This window comes from Struthio camelus, chromosome 1, assembly GCF_040807025.1.
Source record: "Struthio camelus isolate bStrCam1 chromosome 1, bStrCam1.hap1, whole genome shotgun sequence".
Lineage (NCBI taxonomy): Eukaryota > Metazoa > Chordata > Aves > Struthioniformes > Struthionidae > Struthio > Struthio camelus.
Genome location: NC_090942.1, coordinates 121,045,040 through 121,067,303, shown reverse-complemented (window position 1 = coordinate 121,067,303; position 22,264 = coordinate 121,045,040). Strand labels below are relative to the sequence as shown.

General features: G+C 39.9%; 1 protein-coding gene across 1 annotated transcript in view; it reads left to right on the top strand.

Moving 5' to 3' along the window:
* RCAN1 (regulator of calcineurin 1) overlaps nt 1-6,451 on the top strand; it is a 45,056-nt gene extending 38,605 nt beyond the window's left edge. The window contains exons 3-4 of the mRNA XM_068913314.1: nt 454-613; nt 3,663-6,451. Of these exons, the coding sequence (XP_068769415.1) occupies nt 454-613; nt 3,663-3,826 (324 nt within the window). The 3' untranslated portion in view covers nt 3,827-6,451. The remainder of the gene's footprint in view (nt 1-453; nt 614-3,662) is intronic.
* The last annotated feature ends 15,813 nt before the right edge of the window (nt 6,452-22,264 follow it).

Genomic DNA, 22,264 nt, shown 5'->3' with positions numbered 1-22,264 from the left:
ATGGGAAAATTAATCTGTATGTATCTGTTTCAGATGTCCCTAGGGAGCCAATATATTTATATACCTTCTAGAATTCTCACCACTCTCACTTGTGGTAATAAGTTTCAACACCATTTGTCATTAGGCCTTAAAGCCCATATCCAGCTTCCTCCTATGTTAGTATTTTAAGGGCAGATATTTTCTGGTGAAATTTTTGTCAAACTCCATAATGAGAAGATGCAGATATGCACACTTCATTGCATGTTTCATCAGAGTTATGAATGTGGTGGCTTGTCTGTATTTTGTATACTGGGTCTTTCATACAGCTCTCTCTAGTGATATTGTTACATGCTGCCACCTTGAGTGCTTGTTACAGCATAACATCTATGCAAACCTTAAAATTCCTCATGAATGATGAATTCATTGATCATAATGAAATAGCTTTGTGTTGTGTGTGTGTGTTTTTTTTCCTAGACTTTGCACATTGGAAGCTCACATTTGGCACCACCAAATCCAGACAAACAGTTTTTGATTTCACCTCCTGCCTCTCCACCTGTTGGTTGGAAGCAAGTAGAAGATGCTACTCCAGTCATAAACTATGACCTTTTATATGCTATCTCCAAGTTAGGGCCAGGTAAGAAGGATTAGGAGCGCTAGAATTTTGCTGATATAGCTTCTAAACTTTTCCAATTTCTAGAATTTTTCAAATTAAATGGTATCTATCAATTTATATTTACATTTTCAGAAAAAGTATTAGTTGGCTTCTTATTCATTGATACATTTTTTTTTTCCCTTCACCCTGTGTCTTGCCTCAAAGTGAAACATGCATTTAGGGGGGCCCAGACTGCAATAATGCAGCTTCCTAAAAGTGAAGAGGCACAGTTGTGTAGTTGCATATCTTTTGCAGGGATGGGAAAGTCTTGTTTCTGATGAGGACAATAAAGCAGTTAACAGTTGTGTAGCATTGCAGCTAAAATTACCTCTTTGCTCATCTGAGACAGTAGCATGAGTAGGAGGGAAACTACCAGTTTCAGCCTCTGCTTTGAGGCATTAATTTTCTTTTGGAATTAAGAGGGAGAAGTTTCTGCCACTCCCAGCTCCTCCGTGTTTTGATCTGCTGCAGTTTATTCTTTTATCAGAAGCTCTGAGATGGCTTTGCCATTTTTGTTTATTTACGGGTTCCTTCCTGCCCTCCCCACCCCACCCCCCCCAGCAGCTTTTAACAATGAACCATGTTTTTGGGAAGTGCTTTGTAAAATGCACTTCCCCTTTATTTCTAGTGCTATCCCATAAGCTAGTTGTCATTTCAGCTAACCCTACTGTGTAGGGCTGCTTATGCATTTATTTATAAAAAAATATATAGCATCAGAGAGATGAGAAACAGTTCTAGCTGATATCTATTTTTTAAACCAAGTATTACTTTCAGAAGTAGATGTAAAATTCCACTAAACTGAACTAACTGCTATTTTAAACATGATTCTGATTTTCAGAGATTAATAGGATCACATCCCTTGATGTCATTTTATATTTCAGTTAAAACTGCCTTCTTAATGAGAGCTGGTGCAAATTTTATTTCCCAAAATCTACAATTGATTGAATCAGTCTGCAACTGTTCTATTACATTTAGGAAAGAGAGGAAATGACTACATGTAGCATTATCAAAGAGGATATAAATTGTAGTCTGAATCATGTTATTGTAATTTTGATATATCTGTTTACCTACCAGCTTTGGAAGCAAGGCTTATGTCAGTAGTATGGGATGGAGAAGAGAGTAGAGAGAGAGCTTCTAGCTCCTTGTGCGTTGGCTTTCTGTGTATTAGGTGATGGTTGATTGTATGCTAGTGGTATCCATAGATGCTAGTGGAAATGATTATGTACCCCATATACCACTAGGGATTTCTTTTTGTCTGTGAAGATTCAACCTCCTGCTGTTTGTGGAGGGGCAAGAATCTATGCTTATGGTGGGATAAGAACTGGGGGAGGTCACTGTCAATTTTAAATAAATGCCATATTTTAAATAGTATGTGAATTCCATCGCTTAAAAACTAACAGCAAGAACAATTTACAGCAAAAATGTAGCAGTTAGAAGTGAAAAGGGGTAAAATGGTACAGCAAATCATTTGTTTATCCAGACGTATGTGAAGTAAGCAGGCAAGCCTGCATGTAGTTATTTGAAACGATCTGTCAAGAATAACACCGACATACTAGAAGTCTTTATCAAAGATTTTGTTTTCCTGAAATAAGTTTTTGAAATAGAAATTCGGTAAGAGTATACTTGTCAGAATGAAAGTAATTTTTTACTGAAGCACATGGAACAAATAAATTGGATTGCGGCTTGCTGATCTTATGGAAGTTCAGAACTTGCCCAGAGGTTGCTGCTTACCTCACTACAAGGTTTCCTTTTAAGTTTTAGCAAAGCCAAAATTATTTAAACTGAAATTCGTATCTTTTAAAGCAAATATTAAAAAGGTTACTAAGCAGTAAAAGCTACTCTTCTCTCCTCTGCAAGTTCTCTTATCAAGATACGCTGCAATAAGCTCACTGGCAGATCTGTGATCCCTTTCCCTATGGTGTTTTTTTTTCATATGTATTGCAGACAGTAAATCCTACAAAGCTGTACCTATTGATGTTTAGGCTTATTAGAAATTGGAGTAAATGGAGCTAGTTGCAAGCAGGGTTACTCTAGCACAATAACTTGCATGTTTCTGAAGACCTGGAGGCCCTTTCCTCTGTGGAACCTGCTGCTCTTGCCAACTCCCCCAACAAGGCCTTAGGGAAACTTAGCAGAGGATACTTCAGAGCCTTGGTGCACTGGGGAGCGCAGCTTGTCGCAGCCATCAGCTATCTAGGATGGCTGACATCCAGATCACTACAGCGGCCTCAACAAAAGGAGAGAACAGTCTCTATTAAGGTAAAGAGCTTGAAGTAAGAAGAAGAAAAAAAAATTAAGGAGAGCTGGTCAGAGAAGTGCTGGAAAAAAGTCATCTACTCTTTCTTTCTCTGGTCTAATGTAAGATTAAAATTATCTAAAACCTAGTTAGATTTAAAAACAATCATTTATATCATGGGGAAAGCAGGTCTCAAATCAGTGGTCAACCAAATGCATATCATAACATTTCTACATGCTGGCCCTATTATATCTGAATGTTTCACATTACATATGCATGAAGCTGGCTGTCTAGCCCTGTTGCTCCACGGAGTGCCTGAGCAGTATTGGAGCACTTACGTGTGAGGTGGGAAAAACTGCATTCAGCTTTCTTAACATAGAAAGCTTTATGGGAGAAGGAAGGTCCTGTGGTTTTATGTCATCATTCAGGAAAATCATTTCTCCATGGTTCAGTGGATGGCTAGTGATGACTGTATGCTTGAAAACTACAGCTATGTTTAATATAACAAAAAACAACCATGAAGACTCATGAATGCCCATGCTGAACTCTTACTTTAATACCTAGGATAATTTATATAAACTTGCATGTAAGAAAGCACCTCAGTGGTTCCAGATGTAGACATGAGTGTTAGCAATGCACCTGCCTGTGCCATCTAATGCATTGTGGCATCAGGCTTTTGTCATTAATGTTCTACTTACAAATTTTTACTGAGTCTTTCCTTTTTAGTCATTTCTTCCATACTTTTCCATAAAATGGATCCTTTTTAACCAGTTTTGCTAATATTTTAACTTTTAGGAGAGAAGTATGAGCTCCATGCTGCAACTGACACTACTCCTAGTGTTGTTGTCCACGTGTGCGAGAGTGACCAAGAAAGTGACATGGAAGAAGAAGCGAAGAAGCCCAAACCAAAAATTATTCAGACAAGAAGGCCAGATTATACTCCTACCCATTTAAGTTGAACTGCTCTAGTTTTTGAAGGATTACAAGCAGACATATGCAAGGGAAACATTTACTATGGAAATAGCTGGTCACAAATTTGGTGGCGACAGCAGCAGTTGTAGTAGGAGAAATTCCAGTGTAAGGTTTGCTCAGAAAAAATATAGGAAGTTTCCTCCTTGTTTCTAATGTTGCCTGTTGGTTGATGTTACGAGCGTATTCCCAGATTGCTGGGAATGAAGATAGTCAGAAAAAGACATTTTTGAGAAGTGACAAAACTGAAACTGATATGGGATTATTTGGGGAGGTACTATTCCATTAGGAAGCAACTGGGGAAAGCTTTCTTCATTCTGTCTCACATAAATCCTCAAACATATAGGCTAGTCATTTTGTGAAGTACATAGTGGTGGTTTTAAAGATTAAGGTATGGGAATTATAAACCTTTTTCTTATGATAGATTTTGTGCATGTATATTCTTGCTCTTCTAAAACAACTTTGCATTATTTTCTAAAATTTCTCACTTCACGTTTTTGGAAATCTGGGAATTTGTTTAAAGTATTTATTATCTAAACATCCCGGAGTTATTACTAGATGTGTATATACATATATATTTATATTTGTTTTTATTGGCACTCCTTTTCCAGCAGGCATACAATTTATTTGGCACCTTACTTTGGTGCTATTTAACTTGTGCTTTTAAATTTTTAATCTTTTAAATGCTTGTATAGGGTTTTGTCTGGCCAAGTTATGGAAAAAATGTGCAATAGGAAAGTTATTTGAATAAGTTGGTTTTAAATTATTTAAGTTTAAATAATTTATACTTTCAATAACATTTGTTCAGTAACTGACTTTCTCCTTTGGAAAAAATAATATTCTTAAATGTATAAATAAAGCTAATATTGTATATTCACAGCAATGTACTTTTTCAGTGAAAAGAATGGCAATGGAAAGAAACAGATGAACTCTGCTCAGTATGTGATCTACAATGTTGCAAACAAATGTTTTAATAGTGACTGAAAAATTGCACACAGTAGGTAGAACAGTGAAGAGAGATGGAGTGCCTTTTCCTCATTCATTCCTGATGTGAACTGTTCTATGAGCTGCACATTGTATCTTTTTCTAAATGGCTTTGTGTGTCCATAACTATATACTTTCTTAGCATTGTTTCCAAAACAAGCTAGTATTTAGAAATGCTTAATGATAAGTGATGATGCATACCTAAGTAACGGTAGACATGGGAAAAGCTTTAGAGTTTTTTATATGTTACTGTTTAAAGTCAGTGTTTGTGACATACAAATTTTGAGGAAGAAACAGCTCAGAAGTGTGTTATCTTACTTGTTTTTAAAATGGAGATCCTCACTTTGAAATAGACTACGGTATTTTTTTGTAAAGATGGTACTTGATATCTTTGGGAAAACACCACTTACATTTTTAGAAAGGGGATGTTTGAAGCCTCTCATTGTGTTTTTAGAAGTGAAGAGCCTGGTTCTCTCCTGGTTGAGTATTTCCAGAGTTGATCTGAAAATGAGTTTTGTAGATGAAGATAATATTTAAGAAAAAAATCATTCTATGCCGTTGGAAACAAACATTAACTTGGATGCCCGGGTTCACACCACTTGTTAAAAATACATAGTGTAGCAAGATGTGTAATGAAGCTATTCCAAGCTATGGTGCAGTGTTAAATGCAGCGTTACTGAAAGCTGGTCAATATGCTAAGCAAAATATGACCTAATATCTCATGACTGAAGAGAACAGGAATATATTTAACTTAATAATACCTGCAGTAATGGCCTTATTCTCATTGTTTTGATCTACAGGGCATACCAAACACTAATACTTGGCGTGCATCTTGAATCTGACTCATGTGGCACTCTCTCCTTGTTAAGCTGTAGCTCAGGATGTCTGTAGGTGAAGAGTCAGTGCAATATTGCTGAATCCATGTTGCATGGAAATGGAGGTGCATAAGCTTTTTTGTGTTAGTAAGGTGTAACCATCAGCTGGACATGTCTACTGCTTAATCAGCACACATACACAAAAAAAGTCGGAGGGGGGAATCTCAGATGTTTACCACAACTGCCTTTAAACTGTTCCAAGACTTTCTTGTACGTTTCTCAAGTTACTACTAGACTTACAGTATTTTACTTCATTCAATTAAAAATTGTTGGACTAATTTCTGCTCTGTCCTTTTCCCATCTATTCACAACTACCAATCAAAGCATTAGTTAAGCATTAGTTTTGCATTAGCAACTTAGCTTGCTGCTCTTGTGCTTCCTAGCAATCCTGAGAAAGCAGTACTAATCTTTGATTAAAAAGAAAAGTGTTAAATATTGATGTGATTTTCCATTTTGATACACTGGTACCTGCCCAATAAAGGCAGGCAACTAGAAACCACGGAAGACACGGATGGCTGCAATGTATTCCCCTTCTGATCTTAATTTTGAACAGAGATTTGTGAGATAGTAACTTTTCCTGTCTTTCTGGTTGTGCATCTTGGCTTGTGCTACCTTCTATTAGCATTGCTACAGTGTATTGCTTGCTCTTTCTGGTTGTTTTTTTAAAATGTTCAAATGGATGCTTAGTTGACATTTTATACAATTGTATAGTATGGGGCATATTTAAATTAAAATATTTTGTTGTCTTCTTATAAATGTCATGGTGGTATTTATGCGTGGAACTAAAGGTCAGATTTTGATCTAAAATCTTCAGCTACAAGTATCCAAGCACTTCTGATTTGAAAAAGATTAGTGTCCCACATCACATATTTACCAACCAAATGAATGTATCTAGAGAGAAAAACTTTGCAGCCCCTATCCAAGAGACCTGCATGATCTCAATTCAAGTACGAGAATCTTCTAGGGGATAAAATACAGTACAAAAGACTGATTTAAAAACTGATTCTTCTGTGCCTGAAGTTGACCTGGTACCTAATAATGGTAGCACCTTTTTAAAAATAATCTCTGAGCATTCCTAGTATCTTTACCAGTCTTCTACAACATTAGTAATTCTATTTTTAGGCCTCTTTAAATATGAAAAATATGTTTATGGCAGCATTCAGATGGCTTCACCTAGTAACTGTAAGTCTTTGGGTTGAAAAAATTGCCATGCAGAAATGCTATGACCGTTTCACTCTGAGTTTAAATATGAGTAGAAATTCTTTTGTGGCACAAAGGAGTTACTGATATTAACGCTGGTTATTCTTCTCAATACTTAAGGCTGGTGAATTTGTAAGAAAATTTGTAAGAAATTGTCCTATACACAGAAGTGGCTTGAAATAGCAAAGTTCTGCTGCTCGTGATATCAAGCCCATCCACTGGGAATTCTTGTGTTGAGTAACAGGAGTAATTTGGTCCTGAAGTGATGAAATAAAAGGTACAAATTGAAATACCAATTTTAATTGAACTATCATGCCTTAAAAAGAGTAAACCTCCTTTATCTTCTTTCTGGAAGTGTAGGTCCCTCCGTTTTATTATTTGCTGTCTGCGTAAGGGTAGCATCCATGACCTCATACATCTGGAAATGATCACAGGTATTCGCCATTTTGCAAGACTTGTTGCCAGTTGATACACATAAAGTGTGTATCATTGGTTGTGTGTGTGTGTGTGTGCTGCCAAATTAAGGACCTTGTTACCAAGGCTGATTCCAAAATATATGACTAAAGTTTGTTTGCAATTGGGATGTTGTTTTTCAGAGCAGCAAGTGTAATAACTTTGATACTTAAAATACTGGACAAGTACGTTAGCTGTTGTTGTGTAGTCCAGACTTGTCAAGGGTGGGGAGAGGAATGAACTCCAGCAACTCTCTTCCATGCCACTTTTCACAGTTACAGCGTGGATTTTGCCTTTGGCATAAATCACCTGTCTAATCAAGTCTTGTTTTGTCACACTAGAAGAGATGTCTTGAGGAAGGCAAGTTCTTTAACTTGAAACTGTGATTCCTATCTATAAAGCTTGTTTGTGTTTAATGTCCCGAACCCTCTCCCACTTCTCACTATCATTTCATGCATTTGGAAGTAGACTGTTACTGTAGACATAGACTGAGCTTGGGAATTCACTCACTAGCTCTCGTTTTTAGCTCTTGCACTTCCTCTTTCATCTTTGCTCTAATCCTGGATTAAGTTCAACAGACTTTAGAAACATTTTACAGAAAATCATACCTGCTTAACACTTTCAGTAATTCACGTCTGGATGTTTAGAAAGACAAACATAGAGCAACCGATAGTAACAAAGATTTGGCACCTTGTATGAGATAGTGATAAAGCAAGACCAGAAAGGTGACTCAGTTGATGAGCAGATGACAGGATGGATCTAGCAGGACTAAATTTATCTTCTCTGGCAAAATTTCAAATGATAAGGTAATAACTATCGTATTTCAAACCTTTTGTCACTTACATAACTAATATTTAAATATTTAACGTTACAGCATTTCTATAATCTTTTTTTTTTTTTGAGTAACTGGCAATTGGTTTCTCCTGTGGCACACTCCATCTGAGGCATAAAAAGAAAATAACAGAAGTTTAAGTAAGGAATATGCAGGAGGAAGAAGAGACAGAGGCACCTGAGGTGGCACTCTTTCACTTGTTGCAGCTGTGTTGTCACTCGCTCTGTTTTGGACTCCCTGGTTCTCAAAAGCCGGTCCTCGAAGCTGCTGTTCTTCCTAATACTACTTTCTGCTCCTACGCCTTCCTCAGGGTGGTATTCCATGTGTTTCCAACAGACTGAGGTTCTCTGAGGCTCAGAAGCATTTCTCGGGTCTCTTTCTGAAATCACTTTTCCCCTTACTAAAGGGTAGGCATAGCTCAATATCTGGCTTCAGACCTACGTTACAGGCCTTTGCCTAGTATGCTGGCAGCATAGCATGGGGGGGAGCAGCAGCAGGAAGTCTTTCAGTACTCTTCAGGCTGGTGCTGCTTTTGCTACCAGCTTCTGAGCCTGTCAATAATCACTTTCTTTCATGTTTCAGGTGATTTTGAAGACTTTTATAGCTTGCATTTGTTAGCCTCAGTCCTTTTCCTAGAGCATGAATTTGGTTTTTTGATTTGTAACTTTGTTCCATCTTGAACTCTTTCTTCCACTTTACCTTTTTTTTTCCTTCCCCCTCCTTTTTCCTACATATTGGATTCCATTGTGTTCCATCTACCAGGCAGGGCCTTTACTTCTTTGGGTTTTATTTTTTATTTGTGTGAATCTGCATACATTTGGAGTGTGCACGTATCTTCTTGCTGCTGAAGTATGCCATTCATTCTGTTTGTGGTTTTGTCAGAACCACATCCCACTGCATGAAACTTTTAAGTGCTGGTAAGAGCTTTTCCTCTATGCACCAAATGCTCAATGTGTCATGCCCCTTATTAATCCTAATGAAACGATATCTGGCTTGCTGTTTGCTCTGTGTTATGTGTCTGCTACTGTCATCTGTCCATGCCTGTCCTTTTATTTCTCTTACTGGCCCAGGATGTAGTACTGTGCTCTGATGCTATGCACCCATAACTCTGGCCGAGCCATAATCAGTTCCCTATTTCTCAGCATGTACCATGCATTGTGATATCCTCAATACTTCTGTAGGCCTGGGGAGAAGTCCGATTCTCATGGGTGCAACACTGGCTGCTAGTACCATCACCCTAGTATCTGGAAATCTTGAAGTTGTTTGTCCTTTGCTACCACCTTTCAAGTCCGGTGAAGAGATCCTTTTTCAAGGATAAAGAAATGTACAAAGAGCCTTACAGGAGTTTGACTCATCTCTTTTTGTTCTTTAGTGTAACATCTTTTAATTGCTTTTTGATTTGTTATACTAGTGACTGTAACAAGTTAGTCGATATAGGATCTTTATATATTTCTCTCATCTAGTCCTTGATTCTGATATTGAGGGGTTCTGCAGGTAGCCAGTGTTTTGATCACATACTCCATTGTTTACAAGTCTATTTTGTTCAGTTTCATGCCTGGAGCCTTCCCACTTTGAAAGTGTGTGGAATGGGGCTCACTGAGGCATTCCAGAGCTCTGGAGAAAGAGGCAGAAAATATCTGTTTGAGTCTTTTTGTGCTACCTAGGGTTATGCCTTGAGTGAACTGCCAAAGATGGGAACTGACTGTGTGTGTGGAGTTACTCCAATATCAAGCAGTCACCTAAGCCTGTGGGAGTGCCAAAGAGGAAAAGCTATCCTTTAAGAGCCATTCAGGTAGACAACACAATTATTTGGTTTGGATTTCCCTTGTGGGGAATATGTTGTGCTTTTTAAGGTGCCCAGGGAAGTCACTAGATCTAGGCATGTAGTTCTTCCTATAGCTCCTCTTCCAGCTTTCTCCGTCCGTGCATTTAAGCAGTTGAAAGTTTATCCTATGGTGTCTGCCAAAATGCCGTTGTTTTCCCATCTTCCTCACATTGTGAACTTACATCCCCTGATTCTTAAAATCATTTAATTTTTTTAGTAATAGTAATGTAATAGTTCTTATAAATGTAGTAGAATGTAATACTTCTTATGAAATTTTGTTTAAGATGCATCTTTCAAAACCTGATGGGCTTAAATAGATTTTGGTGAAACCATCGCAGTGTTGTTTCCTTATAGAGTCTGTTTCTTGTAAGGAAAAGTAAATAAAATACACTTCATGAGGAAATTAGACTATCTGCGGTGTTCAATAGCTGAATAGAGGGTAACCTACTTGTAAAAAGTAGCCATTTCTGGTTACGGTGTTACCAGTGTTTGAGTTACTTCTGAGGGAACTGAAAATTTAAGTTTTATAGAAGTTTTATGCTTCTATTTTGTGACCTAGTGTGCAAATGAAATTAAGAATGGCTTTCAGTGAACTGCTAGTTCATATCAGGTTGTTTGAAGAGATCCAAATAAGTTTTACAATAAAACTAGAGATCTTGAGTTAGGTTGTAGCTTGCAAGTCAGCTTTTGTTTCAGAAAGCTATCAGAATTATTTTTAAATATTTTTTTTACAATAAATCTTAAAAGCTCAGTGTTTAGTGTACTAGATCTTGGCTTAAGAGGGATAACTATTGGGAGTGACTTGGAAAACAGGTTATCTTTCTTTATTCTCTAAAAAGAGATACTGAACAATTTTTTGTTTTCATTTTAAAGATGCTGTTATATCTAGGTTGCTTCCTTCTCCCCCTTTATATTAAGTGCTCTACATGCTGCATGATTTAAATAAGAAATTAGATCCTAACCTGAATGTAGTTCTCAGCAGAATTTTACATCTGCTTTTCTTTTCTTTTCTGTCTTTTTTTCTTTTCTTTTTTTTTTTTTTCCCTCCTGGAAAAACTTGTACAGTAGAGCCTTAAAACAGAACTAAATTGTTTAATCTCAATGACTTGAAAGAGGTACATGTAGGTGCCCAATAGGTGGAGCTAAATATCAAGCAATGTCACGTTGCATACTGAGTAGAACTAAAGGTTCAACCTGCCGCCTGCTAAGGCTCCTGTCAAAATAGCAGACGTGGAAGAGAAATAATTTTACTATTAGATTATGAAAGCAGTCTTTTGTGTCTCTGATCACTTTGAGTATAGTTGATTAAAATATTTCTGTGGTATATAGTAAATTTTGTAGTGAAATACACTTTAAAGGTTGAAATTAAGCATTTAATCGTGGGCAGTTTCAGCAGTATGTTGCAGAATGAGTGTGCCCAGCACACTGGTGTCACTTATGAGAAAAACTTTGCATATGCAAAGTGTTTGAATCAGCTAATAAATCTTCATTTTTCAGATGAGTGGAGGTTATCTACAAGAAGCTGGGTAGCCATTGGGTTCACATCTGAACTTGTTGAAGGCCACAGGGACGTAGTACAGGTTTTCAAGACTTTCGTTTCTTGTTGAACAGTTTGTGCTTTATAACCTCTAAAGAATGCATCTTCTGTGCACACCGTGAGGGTGTGATATGTTACAGCAAGGCTGCTTCCAATACTTGAATAATTTTGTGTATCCCTGTATGGTATCCTCGTGTGCAAGGTAGGCGTGCATACTGTAAAATGGGATTAATTCTGATGATATAGCATATGCTATGGGGGATCTTCATGCTGCAGTGTAGCGTGGTTCACCTGGAGAGAGATTTTTCTGTGCTGGGAAAGAGAGTAGAAATAATCGCTATGATGCTTATGTAACAGGAAAAGAGAGTTATAAAAGGCTGGCGCACACTGCAGGCTTAGAGCGATGGTTAATGCTTTTAATTTTGATAATGCCTTTAGATTATACTTTTTCAAACTGGTGTTAATCCAAATCCCACATTTCAGTGAACCAGCCCAAAGGAAATGTAACCAGCAGTGAAACTACCCGTTAAAAACGGGGTGTGATTTTATGCTAGAGGAAAGAAACTGCTATCTGGAATATAATTCTGTTTGTATAGCATTATCATCTACAATATTCTCTCCGCTAGCTTCCTTGGCTCTCAATATGGATTTGTGCCACATAAATGGGAGTAAAAATTGCTAGTGGTATGTAAAAATTAGACATATTTAAATTATTATGAGAAAAATTTCAAAGGGTTTTTAAACTTTCCTTCTTAAAACTGTGTGCTTTAAATGGACATGTAGAACATTTATGGTGAAAACTGGCTGATTGCAAACTTAAAAGGTGAAGTGGAAATGTCCTGCTTTTTGTGGCCACAAATGAAATAATGATGATGATTCACGAGGGGTATTTAACTTAAAGCAGCAAGGTAGGTCATGGCATGTAGTTCATCCAAAAAGATTTCTTAATGTGAGTTGCTGTCAGACTAATGCACAGAGAAATAGCTGCATGAAGTGCTTTTAACAGCCTTGTGAGTGTTTTGTTTATTGTTGGCCTTTTCCAGGGTTGCAGTTCAATGATGTAGGATTGGGCCTTTGTTATGATAAGTAACTAATGATCAATTTAATCATTTTATTTGGGCCAAGAAAACACATGACTTGGTGTAAAAAGCAGTTGCACAGCCCAGCCCTTTACACCTCTTGCTTTCCAGGTCTTAAGGTTTTGCCCACACAGTAATGTGGAGTTTGATCCTGATGGCCTGGTGTGGTCTGAAAAAGCAAAGTGCTGAGGTGCTCCTTAAATTGAGAAGTGACAGGAATGGTTCAGGTGTCAGGTGCTAATGTACTTCAGTGTATTAGGCCAAGGGTATTCAACACTGTTTTAGTTGATCCCTTGCTCGGTAAGGACAAGTGTGTATCAACAGTCATCTGGTATTTAGCTGGCACTTTATACAGAGCAAATCTGTGGGGACTTTGTGTACATTTATTCCTTAGAAAGTGCCAAATATTTCAGTGCTTTTATGGTGCAAGTCCATCAGGTACCTGATGACCCATTCAAATGGTTTTTAAAAAAAAAAAAAAAAGTTGGTTCTGGTCTCTTTAGTATCGCAAAAATGGACAGCTGGTGAATGATTTCTCTCTATACAATCATCTCTCAGACAATTTGTGAGTGCTGTGTACTGTATTTGAAGGAGGGATAGTATACAAAGAAAGCATATATATATGCTAATTCATTTGTTATGAGAAGGAATTACTGTATCTTCCTTCTTCTGATATAGAAGGTCAAAACTATTGCATGTCATAACATGCAGTACTCTGGCTGGGGAAATATAGGCTAATTTGTGATGGACACCTAGAAGGAGTTTTATGTCTTGTAAGGGGAGGGAGGAGGAATAAAAATGCTTCAGGGAAAAAAATCTTGCCTGTAATTGTTTTTGCATTCTGCACAAGGTAGCTGTTTCTGAAACAAGGTAGCTACCCAAGCTCTCTTAAAATGTGCTTCTTAGATATACTCAAGGGTCAAGGTCAGGCCTGTTTTTCCTCACCCAGACACAGGATTTCATTTAATGAATCAGAGAAGTCTTTCAAGAAAACTCTTTGCATACTTAAGTCCAATGCAACAGACGTTCTTTTTCTTTCTTCCACCTGCTCCCCACCATGAAATTTCCCAAGTTGAGATTTTTAAGGAAGAGCAAGGGACAGTCAGACCGAGACAGAGGGAAGAAAGGGAGCATAGTGTGGTAGAAAAGGTGGTAGGAGGTGGAAGAGGAACAGAAGAAAATACTTGGGAGCAGGTGAAGTGCTTTGGAATTAGGAGACTGGGAGGAAACCCGTACATAGAGCAGCCCTCACTTATGTTTCTTGCTGTTTTCCTGCTGCATATTGAGATGGTATAAGAGCTGGTGACCTGATCCAAGACTAGATCCAAACCACTTCAACAATTGCAAGGCAGGCGCATAGGGAAAGAAGTGAGCACAGTTGAGGCACCGACCACTTGTCTAATCTGTGATTCCTGCTGGTAGGGAGCTGCGTGAGAGATAGGCAGCCTCATCAGTCCTTACCTGAGACTCTGCTACCCTTGTTTCTCCTCTCTGGGTAGCCATCAGGGTGGACAAGTGTCAAGCATCTGAGGTTATGCAGTGACATCTGTCACTCTCACTTCTGCCTGTGTCCCAGCTGGGATGGCCAGCAGCAGCTGCAGTTGTTCTTAGTTGCGGGAGGGTGTGAGGCAGCTGGATAGTTGCTCTGTCGTCTTGGCTAGTGCCAGGCCTGCATGAAACCACTGAGCAAAAGGAGAGGCAGAAGAGGTTCCTCAGGCTGAGGTGAGAAGTCTGGGTAGGAAAGAACCAAAACAGGGAGAGTCTGGCATGGATATTGGAGGAAGCTCAGCTCAGATTTCTTCCTCCACTATTTCTCAGTTCCCCCAAGTATGGCTCCTTGCTGCAGATGCAGCAGTCCTTTGGGTTCTTCCTACCCACTGACAATACTACCTCTGCAGACACTGTGACACAATCCTCTTTGTTATAGCTCCAGTTCCAGCACCCAGACCTTGCTGGCATAAGAGCGCTTCACCTTACACACGCTCCACAGCCCCAGGTTCCTCTCAGACAACACAAGTTACCTCTCAACTCCCCACCTTCCTCATTACTTTTGAAGTGCATCGAGAACAAGCCTGAATTTCCTTGTACTCCCATTGCATATCCATAGTTCTCTGACCTTCCTAACCACTGAGCTTGAGCCACATGGGAAGTTCTAATGGCCTCACTGGTCATGGTGCTGATCAGGATCTGTGTTTTTCAGGATTCAACCAAGCACAACCATGGTATTCATTTTAAAAGTACAAACAAATACCATTTTCTTAGCTTATTTTTAAAGCTAAGAACTTCAGTGTTTTCTGTTTGTTTATTTGCTTATTTTAAGGATAATACATGATTCAGTCTGATGGCAAGTGTGCATGCAAACATGATCTGTGTTACATAGCTGAGCTCATCGTGTAAAGGACCGGATCAGAGAAAACCCAAACTGCATCGCTGCCTGGGAAGAAGTGTGCTTAAATGCAGTGTGCTCACAGTAAAGAGGGGAAAGCTAACTGGCTTATGCTGGAGGAAAAGATGGTAAAGTAAGTGGAGACTTCTGCCTTAGAAGATCAGTTGAGGAAAGGCAAGATGAAAAACTTTGCTGTTATGAAAATAATGCAATCTGTGCTGTATGAAATCTTCAAAGAAGGACAAGGGGCTCTTGTATCTGGCAGTGAGGTTTCGAATGTGTCTGGGTGACTAACTGTTAAGTATTCAGTTTGAAGCCTCACCTGTACTAAACAATACTCCAAGCAATTTGTGTTTAACCATGAGTTCCCTAGGTAACCTTCAGCTCTGTATAGTCTCTCCTTCTAGGGCAACATTAGAGAATGGAAACTTTGACACAACATTAATTATAGGCTAGTGCTGCTATAACATAGCTCCTGTAGGTAGGTCAAAAAGTTTCCTGACCGTGGTGTGATGTTACAGCATGTACTTGCTGTAAGGTAGCTCTCATAGCTGGCTACTGATGAAGGAGAGTGTTCTAGCAGTCAAAAATTTTACACGAGATCGAGAAGAAGGTGTGTTCATGATACTATTAATCTCTCTGCCAAATTGTATTGTGTAGGAGAGGTGTTTATCAAGAACTCTTCCATCCTTTGTCGGTCTGTGGAACCATCCAGGGAAGGAATAGCACTAATGTTTTGGGAGTTCATGTGTGCTATGCTGGTTAGTAAAGACCCAGTCCTTCTCCACATATCATAACAATGAATGAATGGAGGTGCAGCCTCATCCATGTGTCTTAGCTTCTATTTCCAAAGGTTTCCAAAATACATTTGAGTAATAACACAGCTCTGTATTCCATCTCTCTGCACTTGCTTCCTTTACACGTCTGCTGCATTGCCAGAGCCATTCTGGGGCTCGTTTTAAGCATAGTCTAGTTTCTATGTCAGGGAATGTCAATAAGAAAGCAAGGTGTTGCTGTGTTGTTTTAGGGGTACGTTGCTCATCAGATATCAGGATTATTGAGAGCTGTGGCAGATGCGTGGGCTGTGTGGAGGAGGGAAGAAGAATTGCTAAGGTTAAAAGCTATGATTAATTGTTGTTCACTGAAGTTCACAATGACGCACGTGCTTTGCAAACACCAGACTCGAGAAGGTCTCTGTCTTGAACAGCTTTGAGCTACAGTGAGCAGGGAGGATCAAACACCCAGGCATGTGAAAAGAGATGCTAAAGAGGCCAGAACGCATAAGTCATTGATCATAAGTGGGGTTTCAGTAGAAATGGCCCAATCTATGACCCAGCTTCCAAAATCCCCAATATGGAAGAAGCTCTTACGGCTATTTATGAGAACACTTAAAAATGAAGTCCTACTGGAAATCAAGGGATGAAGCACGTATTTTAAGCACATGAGCAGAGGCCTCTTATGAATGGTGCTGGACATAGCAGTGCTTACATAGGCTTTCTTGGGAGGAGGAGGAGGAAAACTACAATCTTGTTTTTCCTCCAGGGTTATGATGCAGCTACTATATGGATGGGAGTAGAGACACCTATACTATTTTTCATTTGTCCTGTAATCTGGGGAACACATACAATCTTCAGTAATGATAATAGTAAAGAATGCGTGTGTCTGTCTCTCATTTTTGGGGGCGTGGAGAACAGGGCTTTTACAGCCTCTTTGAGTCCTTGTCCGCTGACTATCACATTAATGAACAGAGCTTCTGACTAGGCCTGTCATAAATATGTGTTTGAAAAGTTTTCCAGATTCAGACTCAAGTGAAAAAGCTGGGTCCCTTTCTTTCTAAGACAGCCTTGATTTGAATATCTTGTATGCTAAGGGAGATTAGAATTGATCTGAACTTCCCTGCTGGGCCCCTTTTGCCAGCTGGGCTGCATGAGGTGGTGGAAAACAGGAGTACAGTACAGGCAGCAGACTCTAGAGAGCTCTTTGTATCACTTACAGTAGATATCTTCATTTGGTCAGCCAAGTCGTGCAGAACAGCTTGGGTATCTTAAGTAGATGCTGACTTGATGGAAAAGGAAATGCACTGAAGAGGCTCATTTGCCGGGTTACCCAAGGGGTAAGTCATATAGCCCAAGGATACGCTAGTGGTGCTGTCACCTTCTGCCTAAGGTGAGTGGGAAGTGAGAAGGTTGCCATTTTGCTATTGTTAGTCAATTAGAACAGCGGTGCAGTCCTCAGACATCTTGAAAACAAGTACTTCCTCAGCTGATGTCACAACATCAGCGAGGCTGGTTGTGGAACTGGAACTGGCAGACTTCTGCTGATGACACTGCAGCTTGGCTGGCTATGATGCTGCTTGGTAGCTGCAGATGCTAGCTATTTTGGTTCCAAACTCCTCAATTTCCCTGTGCTCCACTTGATTACATAATGCCAGATGGCGCAGCAAATTCTGCACCAACTCCACAGACTCCCCAGAGAGGGATTCAAACAGAAACTGTGCAGAGAATTTATACTGCAGATAATCTTGAGGTCTAGCTGGGTATTATCTTCTGATGGAAGTTTCACGTAAGTAGCTGGGTTCAGGAGAGAGACCCATTAGCACCTCTAATGAGGACAAAGGAATAGAGGAATCTTTTCTTTATCAGAGTAGAAAGTTGACATGGAGCTGTGAAACAAAATAAGGGAGGGAAATGCACACAACAAACGTCCTACCTTTCTGGAATGCTTCAATCACTTTGTGATTTTTTGGAGCATCAAAAAATCCAACTGCAGGACAGATATCCATAAGGATGCAAGTTTCTTTGATCCTCCTGCTTATGGAACAATTTTTTCAAAATACCATATTTACCCACAATAGATATTTTCCAGTGATGTTTCTCTTAAAGTGCTTTTAAATGTAGTCAGGAGGATGACATTTTGAGGTATGGTCCATTCACAGAGGTCCAGATTTTTTTCTAGCTGTGTCCCAGCCTGTCCAACGTGGCAGCAATATTGTCAGGGTATTATCAGAGCACCATAAGCACATTAGAAGACTGACTGCATTAAACACCTGAGCTCATCTACTGTGCTATAACGTCAGCAGTAACTGACTTGGAGCCAGTTAAGTGTGTCACCAGCTTAGGCCTGCCTTCGCATGTGGCTGAAGTCCACACTTGCAAGAGTATGAAAATTCAGCCTCTTGTGATCACTGCCTTATCAGCAAATCAGACACCCATGTTGTGCATCTTAAAATGGGCTTAAAAGCTCTAGGTGGGGCAACAGATGAATGCTCAAGCACAAACAGTTGCTCTCAAATTTTCTTTTCCCATTATTTCCTAAGCAGGAACATAACTTTCCCATTGGGAGGGTTGGAGGAAGGAGGGGGGAAAATCTGTATGCTTATCCAGTCCCCCAGCATGCTGGATTCCCCAGGTAGCACTTCTAACCCAGCAGCCATCAAGCTCTTACAGCTAGAAGCCACACTCACAGCTGCTGACAAAAATTTTTCAGGTAGTAAAAGCTGAATTTGGTTGCTTGAATGTGTTTTAACTGTAACTAGCAGATTTGGGACTGTAAAGTGTTACTCCCTGCCCCTCTCACCAGCTCAGATCCAGTTCTATGAATATTAAAAATGGAATTAAAAAATATTTGGATAATTTGATCCAAATATATTTGGGAATAGGAATTCTTTTTTCCTTTGTTTCTTAGCATATCTAAGTGTCAGGGCTAGATCCAGAAAACCGAGAGGGAGGATTCATCCTCCCCTTTAGCCTCTGGCTGCAGTGACTTGACTGCCAAGTCAAGAAATATATTGGGAGCATCTTAATGGAAATTACCCCATATCTTTTTTTCTCTCTCTTTTTTTTTTTTCTCTCTTTACAAGCAATTGGTGGCACAGAGAATAGAGGAGAAGAGATGTCCCTGTGCATGTGCTACCACTGAAAATGGTGATAGACACATGCTTAGAGTCCTTGTATCACAAATCAACATACTCCCAATATTTCAACCTCAGTTAACAGGATATCGTCAAATAAAATGAAACTCCAGGGGATTTTTCCTTCGGTAAGAGAAGGCTTTTCTGTTTGATTTGTTCTGGGTGGAGAGGGAAAAAAAAACATTCTTTTCCTCTTTCAGTTGCTGATCTGAAAAAAAATTATTTGCACTAGTCTGACTCTAAATCCTGGTTGCTTTGTTGGCTAATTGCTGTTTGAGCAGGTAGGTAAATTCTGACCAACCTTAAAAGAAAGCTCTGGTTTAACATATCTGACCAGCATCAGCTGCTGGAAAGTTGTCCTGACAGACACAACCGCATAGTACTTGACAGAGAAACGTATCGGGATGCTAGTCCCTGAGCTGCCTGGAGGCTGGCCAGTGACTTTGTGCAAGACTTGCACCTCCCGAGGGCACAAGTGCCCTCTGGCGGGTGGCAGCTTTCTCCCAGGAGCGCAGGTACCCAGCTTGGAGTTTTGAAAGAAACCACTGATTTTTATCTTTACAGACACCTGGATTAGTTTGTGCAAGTCTGTTTATATAAAGGGCCCTTGTGGTTGTTTGGAGGTACTTTAGTGCCTGGTGTCCTGTTCCTCTTGTACGAGCAGAGCTAACAATTGCTGCTGCCCAAAGATTTTGGTCTGTAATGTTTCCTTGACTGAGTCATGCCCAGTGGTAGCAAGGTAGCTGTAATGGAGCCTAAGCTGAATTCAGCAAGTCGTAAATGAAGTTCATATAAACATCTGTTCCTTAAATGAACTTTTATGATCTGTAAAATTTGATGATTGTAGTGCATTGGGAGGAAAAACTTTAAGCAGAAAGACTAAGTCACATGGAAGCACCAGAGCAGAAATGCAGAGCTCTTGGAACTGAATTATCTCAGCTCTGAGACCAGCGTGTCTCTCTGAAACCAGCCCAGTGGGAAATGTTTCAGGGTGAGACTCCCTGGGCATCACAAGCCATCTCAGATGTGAAACACCTATTGTAAAGAGAGCTTTTATAGCCTGGCTAGTGTGTGTGAATTTGGTCTTAGGGTTTTCGTCATTGCCCTAATCAGGGGTTAACTAAGACCTATATACTTCTTTTCAATATAAAGTGATTCAGTTTTAAAAACAAAGCCTGCAGAAAGGTGAATAAACATGAAGTATCAATTTTGTACTACTGCAACATCTAAATAACAACTTGTGGTATTAGCCAGCCTCTTTCCTCAGCAGAGGACTGATCCAGCGAAGTGGTTGTTGAGTCACTGGGAAGGATGCTGAACATAACAGGCCATCTCCCCCAGCATCAGTGAAGGCAGCTGCACCCTGCCCTGGCTGGGTGCAAAAGAGGGAGGGGAGCACCCAGCAGGGCTGAGACGGACCCAGCCTTGGGGTAGACAATACCCTAATAGAAACCAGTGCATACCATTAGGACAAATCAAGGCCTTGATCTTGTCAAGGTTTCATGCGTTATGAATTGTGCCAGCCAATGCAGGTATTTAAACATGCTTCAAAGCTTTGGTAGTGAAGCCTGAGAACTTACAGAGAGCCTTCTCAGATACTTTTCTGGTACATAGCTTTTCAGATTTTAGTTATGAGAACTTTTTTTTCCCTCAGCTGTTATTTTTAGTGATGGGGTTTCCTACAGATATAAATGCTTGCAAGATGATCTTAGTTTAAAAGAAAGTCATGAAGAAAAGCACACAAATAACAAAAATGCTGCCTTTGAAGAAATACATAAAAAGTTGGAGTCATCACTTTTTCCTCTGACTTTTGTATGTTCCTCCTTTCAGTGAAGATGCAGTAGCAAGTCATTGTGGTGCTATTCTGGTGCAGCTTGAGAACAGCAATGATGGCAGCAGGTAACAGAGGGGTTGCTGGGCTTGGCAGACTCAGGGGTGCACCCAACTCCCTGATGCATCGGGGACGCAGTGACCTGGCAGCCCCTCTCCTCCCACTCCCATTTGAAGCCCTGCACGCACAGGAGAGGAGGGAGGCAGAGCAGATCTGCCTCCCTGCGCATCTGCAGCCCAACAGCTATCAGGATGGCCCATCTCATAAAGATGAAGCCATCTCTGTTATGGTTCATCTGGGCTGCTGTACTGTAAGGAGCAGACCAAGTCCTTCAGGCCTTCCCTTACATTTCTGCATGCAGCTCTGCAGGCAGAAGTGTAGGAAGGAAGCCAGGGAGCTGTTTTGGGCAACTCCTGCTCATTGAGGACATATTTTGCAGGGAGAAGGGAATCACGTGTGTGAATAGAGAGGCTCGGCGGGGAGGCAGGAGAGGCGAGGCTGAGGCCGAGGAGCACCGCTGCTTCCCCCACTGGGTCTTTGGAGAAGCAGCCAGGGATTGCATTCACAGGGCAGCCAGCCCAAGGGAACGCCAGTCCCACTTGACTGTTTGGTTGTTACAGTGTTCGATGATAATTCATTATGGACCACTTTTCAGTTTCCCATCAGGAAGATCATACGTAGGTGACTCCACCATTTCCACTGAGGGGAAAGTCTGCACTTGACTGGGCTTGGTGTCCAGCTCCCTCCTGGTCTGCTCTGAGTTACTGAGCCGGGATTTTGCCACGGACAAGGAAGGGAAGGACATTCCTCCACCTCCAGGGTGAAAGAGCAGCCACAGCTATCATTTCAGGGACCAGCTGCCATGTCAAGATATTCTCTTTTTGAGGGGGAAATGAAGCTATAGTTTAAAAAGGTAAACACTTTATTATGTCTTCTAGCTACTGAAAAGCAAATCTATATAGCCTTCATGTATTTAATGGACATCCCATTTGTTTGTTAAAATGGAAAGTATTGCTATCTTTGCTGTTTTTCCATTTACCATACATGTGTCTACTTTGTCATTATTATCAAAAGGGGCCAAATAATTTTCAGTTTTGCTTCTTGTTAGTTTTAATCAATTCTGATTTCCTGATGTGACAGAGCAGCATTCAGATCTCAAGCACACATTGATATTATGCATATAACTTTTTTTTAAATGAGATTAAAAGAAAACAAATCATGGAAACACTTTGCTCTTCTATGGGAACATGAGTGGGTAATTTTGACCTGGAGATGTAGCTTTAAGATGAAATCACAGATACGGTAATATAGTAAGCAAAAATATTTTTTTGTGTTATTGTTTAATTCTAGAAAGGTTTACTTTAAGGCAGACTTTTCTCTTTGCCTTTTTTCAGTAGCTTGTCTCATCTCCAGCAATTAAGTCATGGCTGTCAACGTATTCAATTTATTTGCCATCAAGAGCATTATTACATTTTGTGAAGGATGAGAGAGAAACATCTAAGATATTAAAGATCAG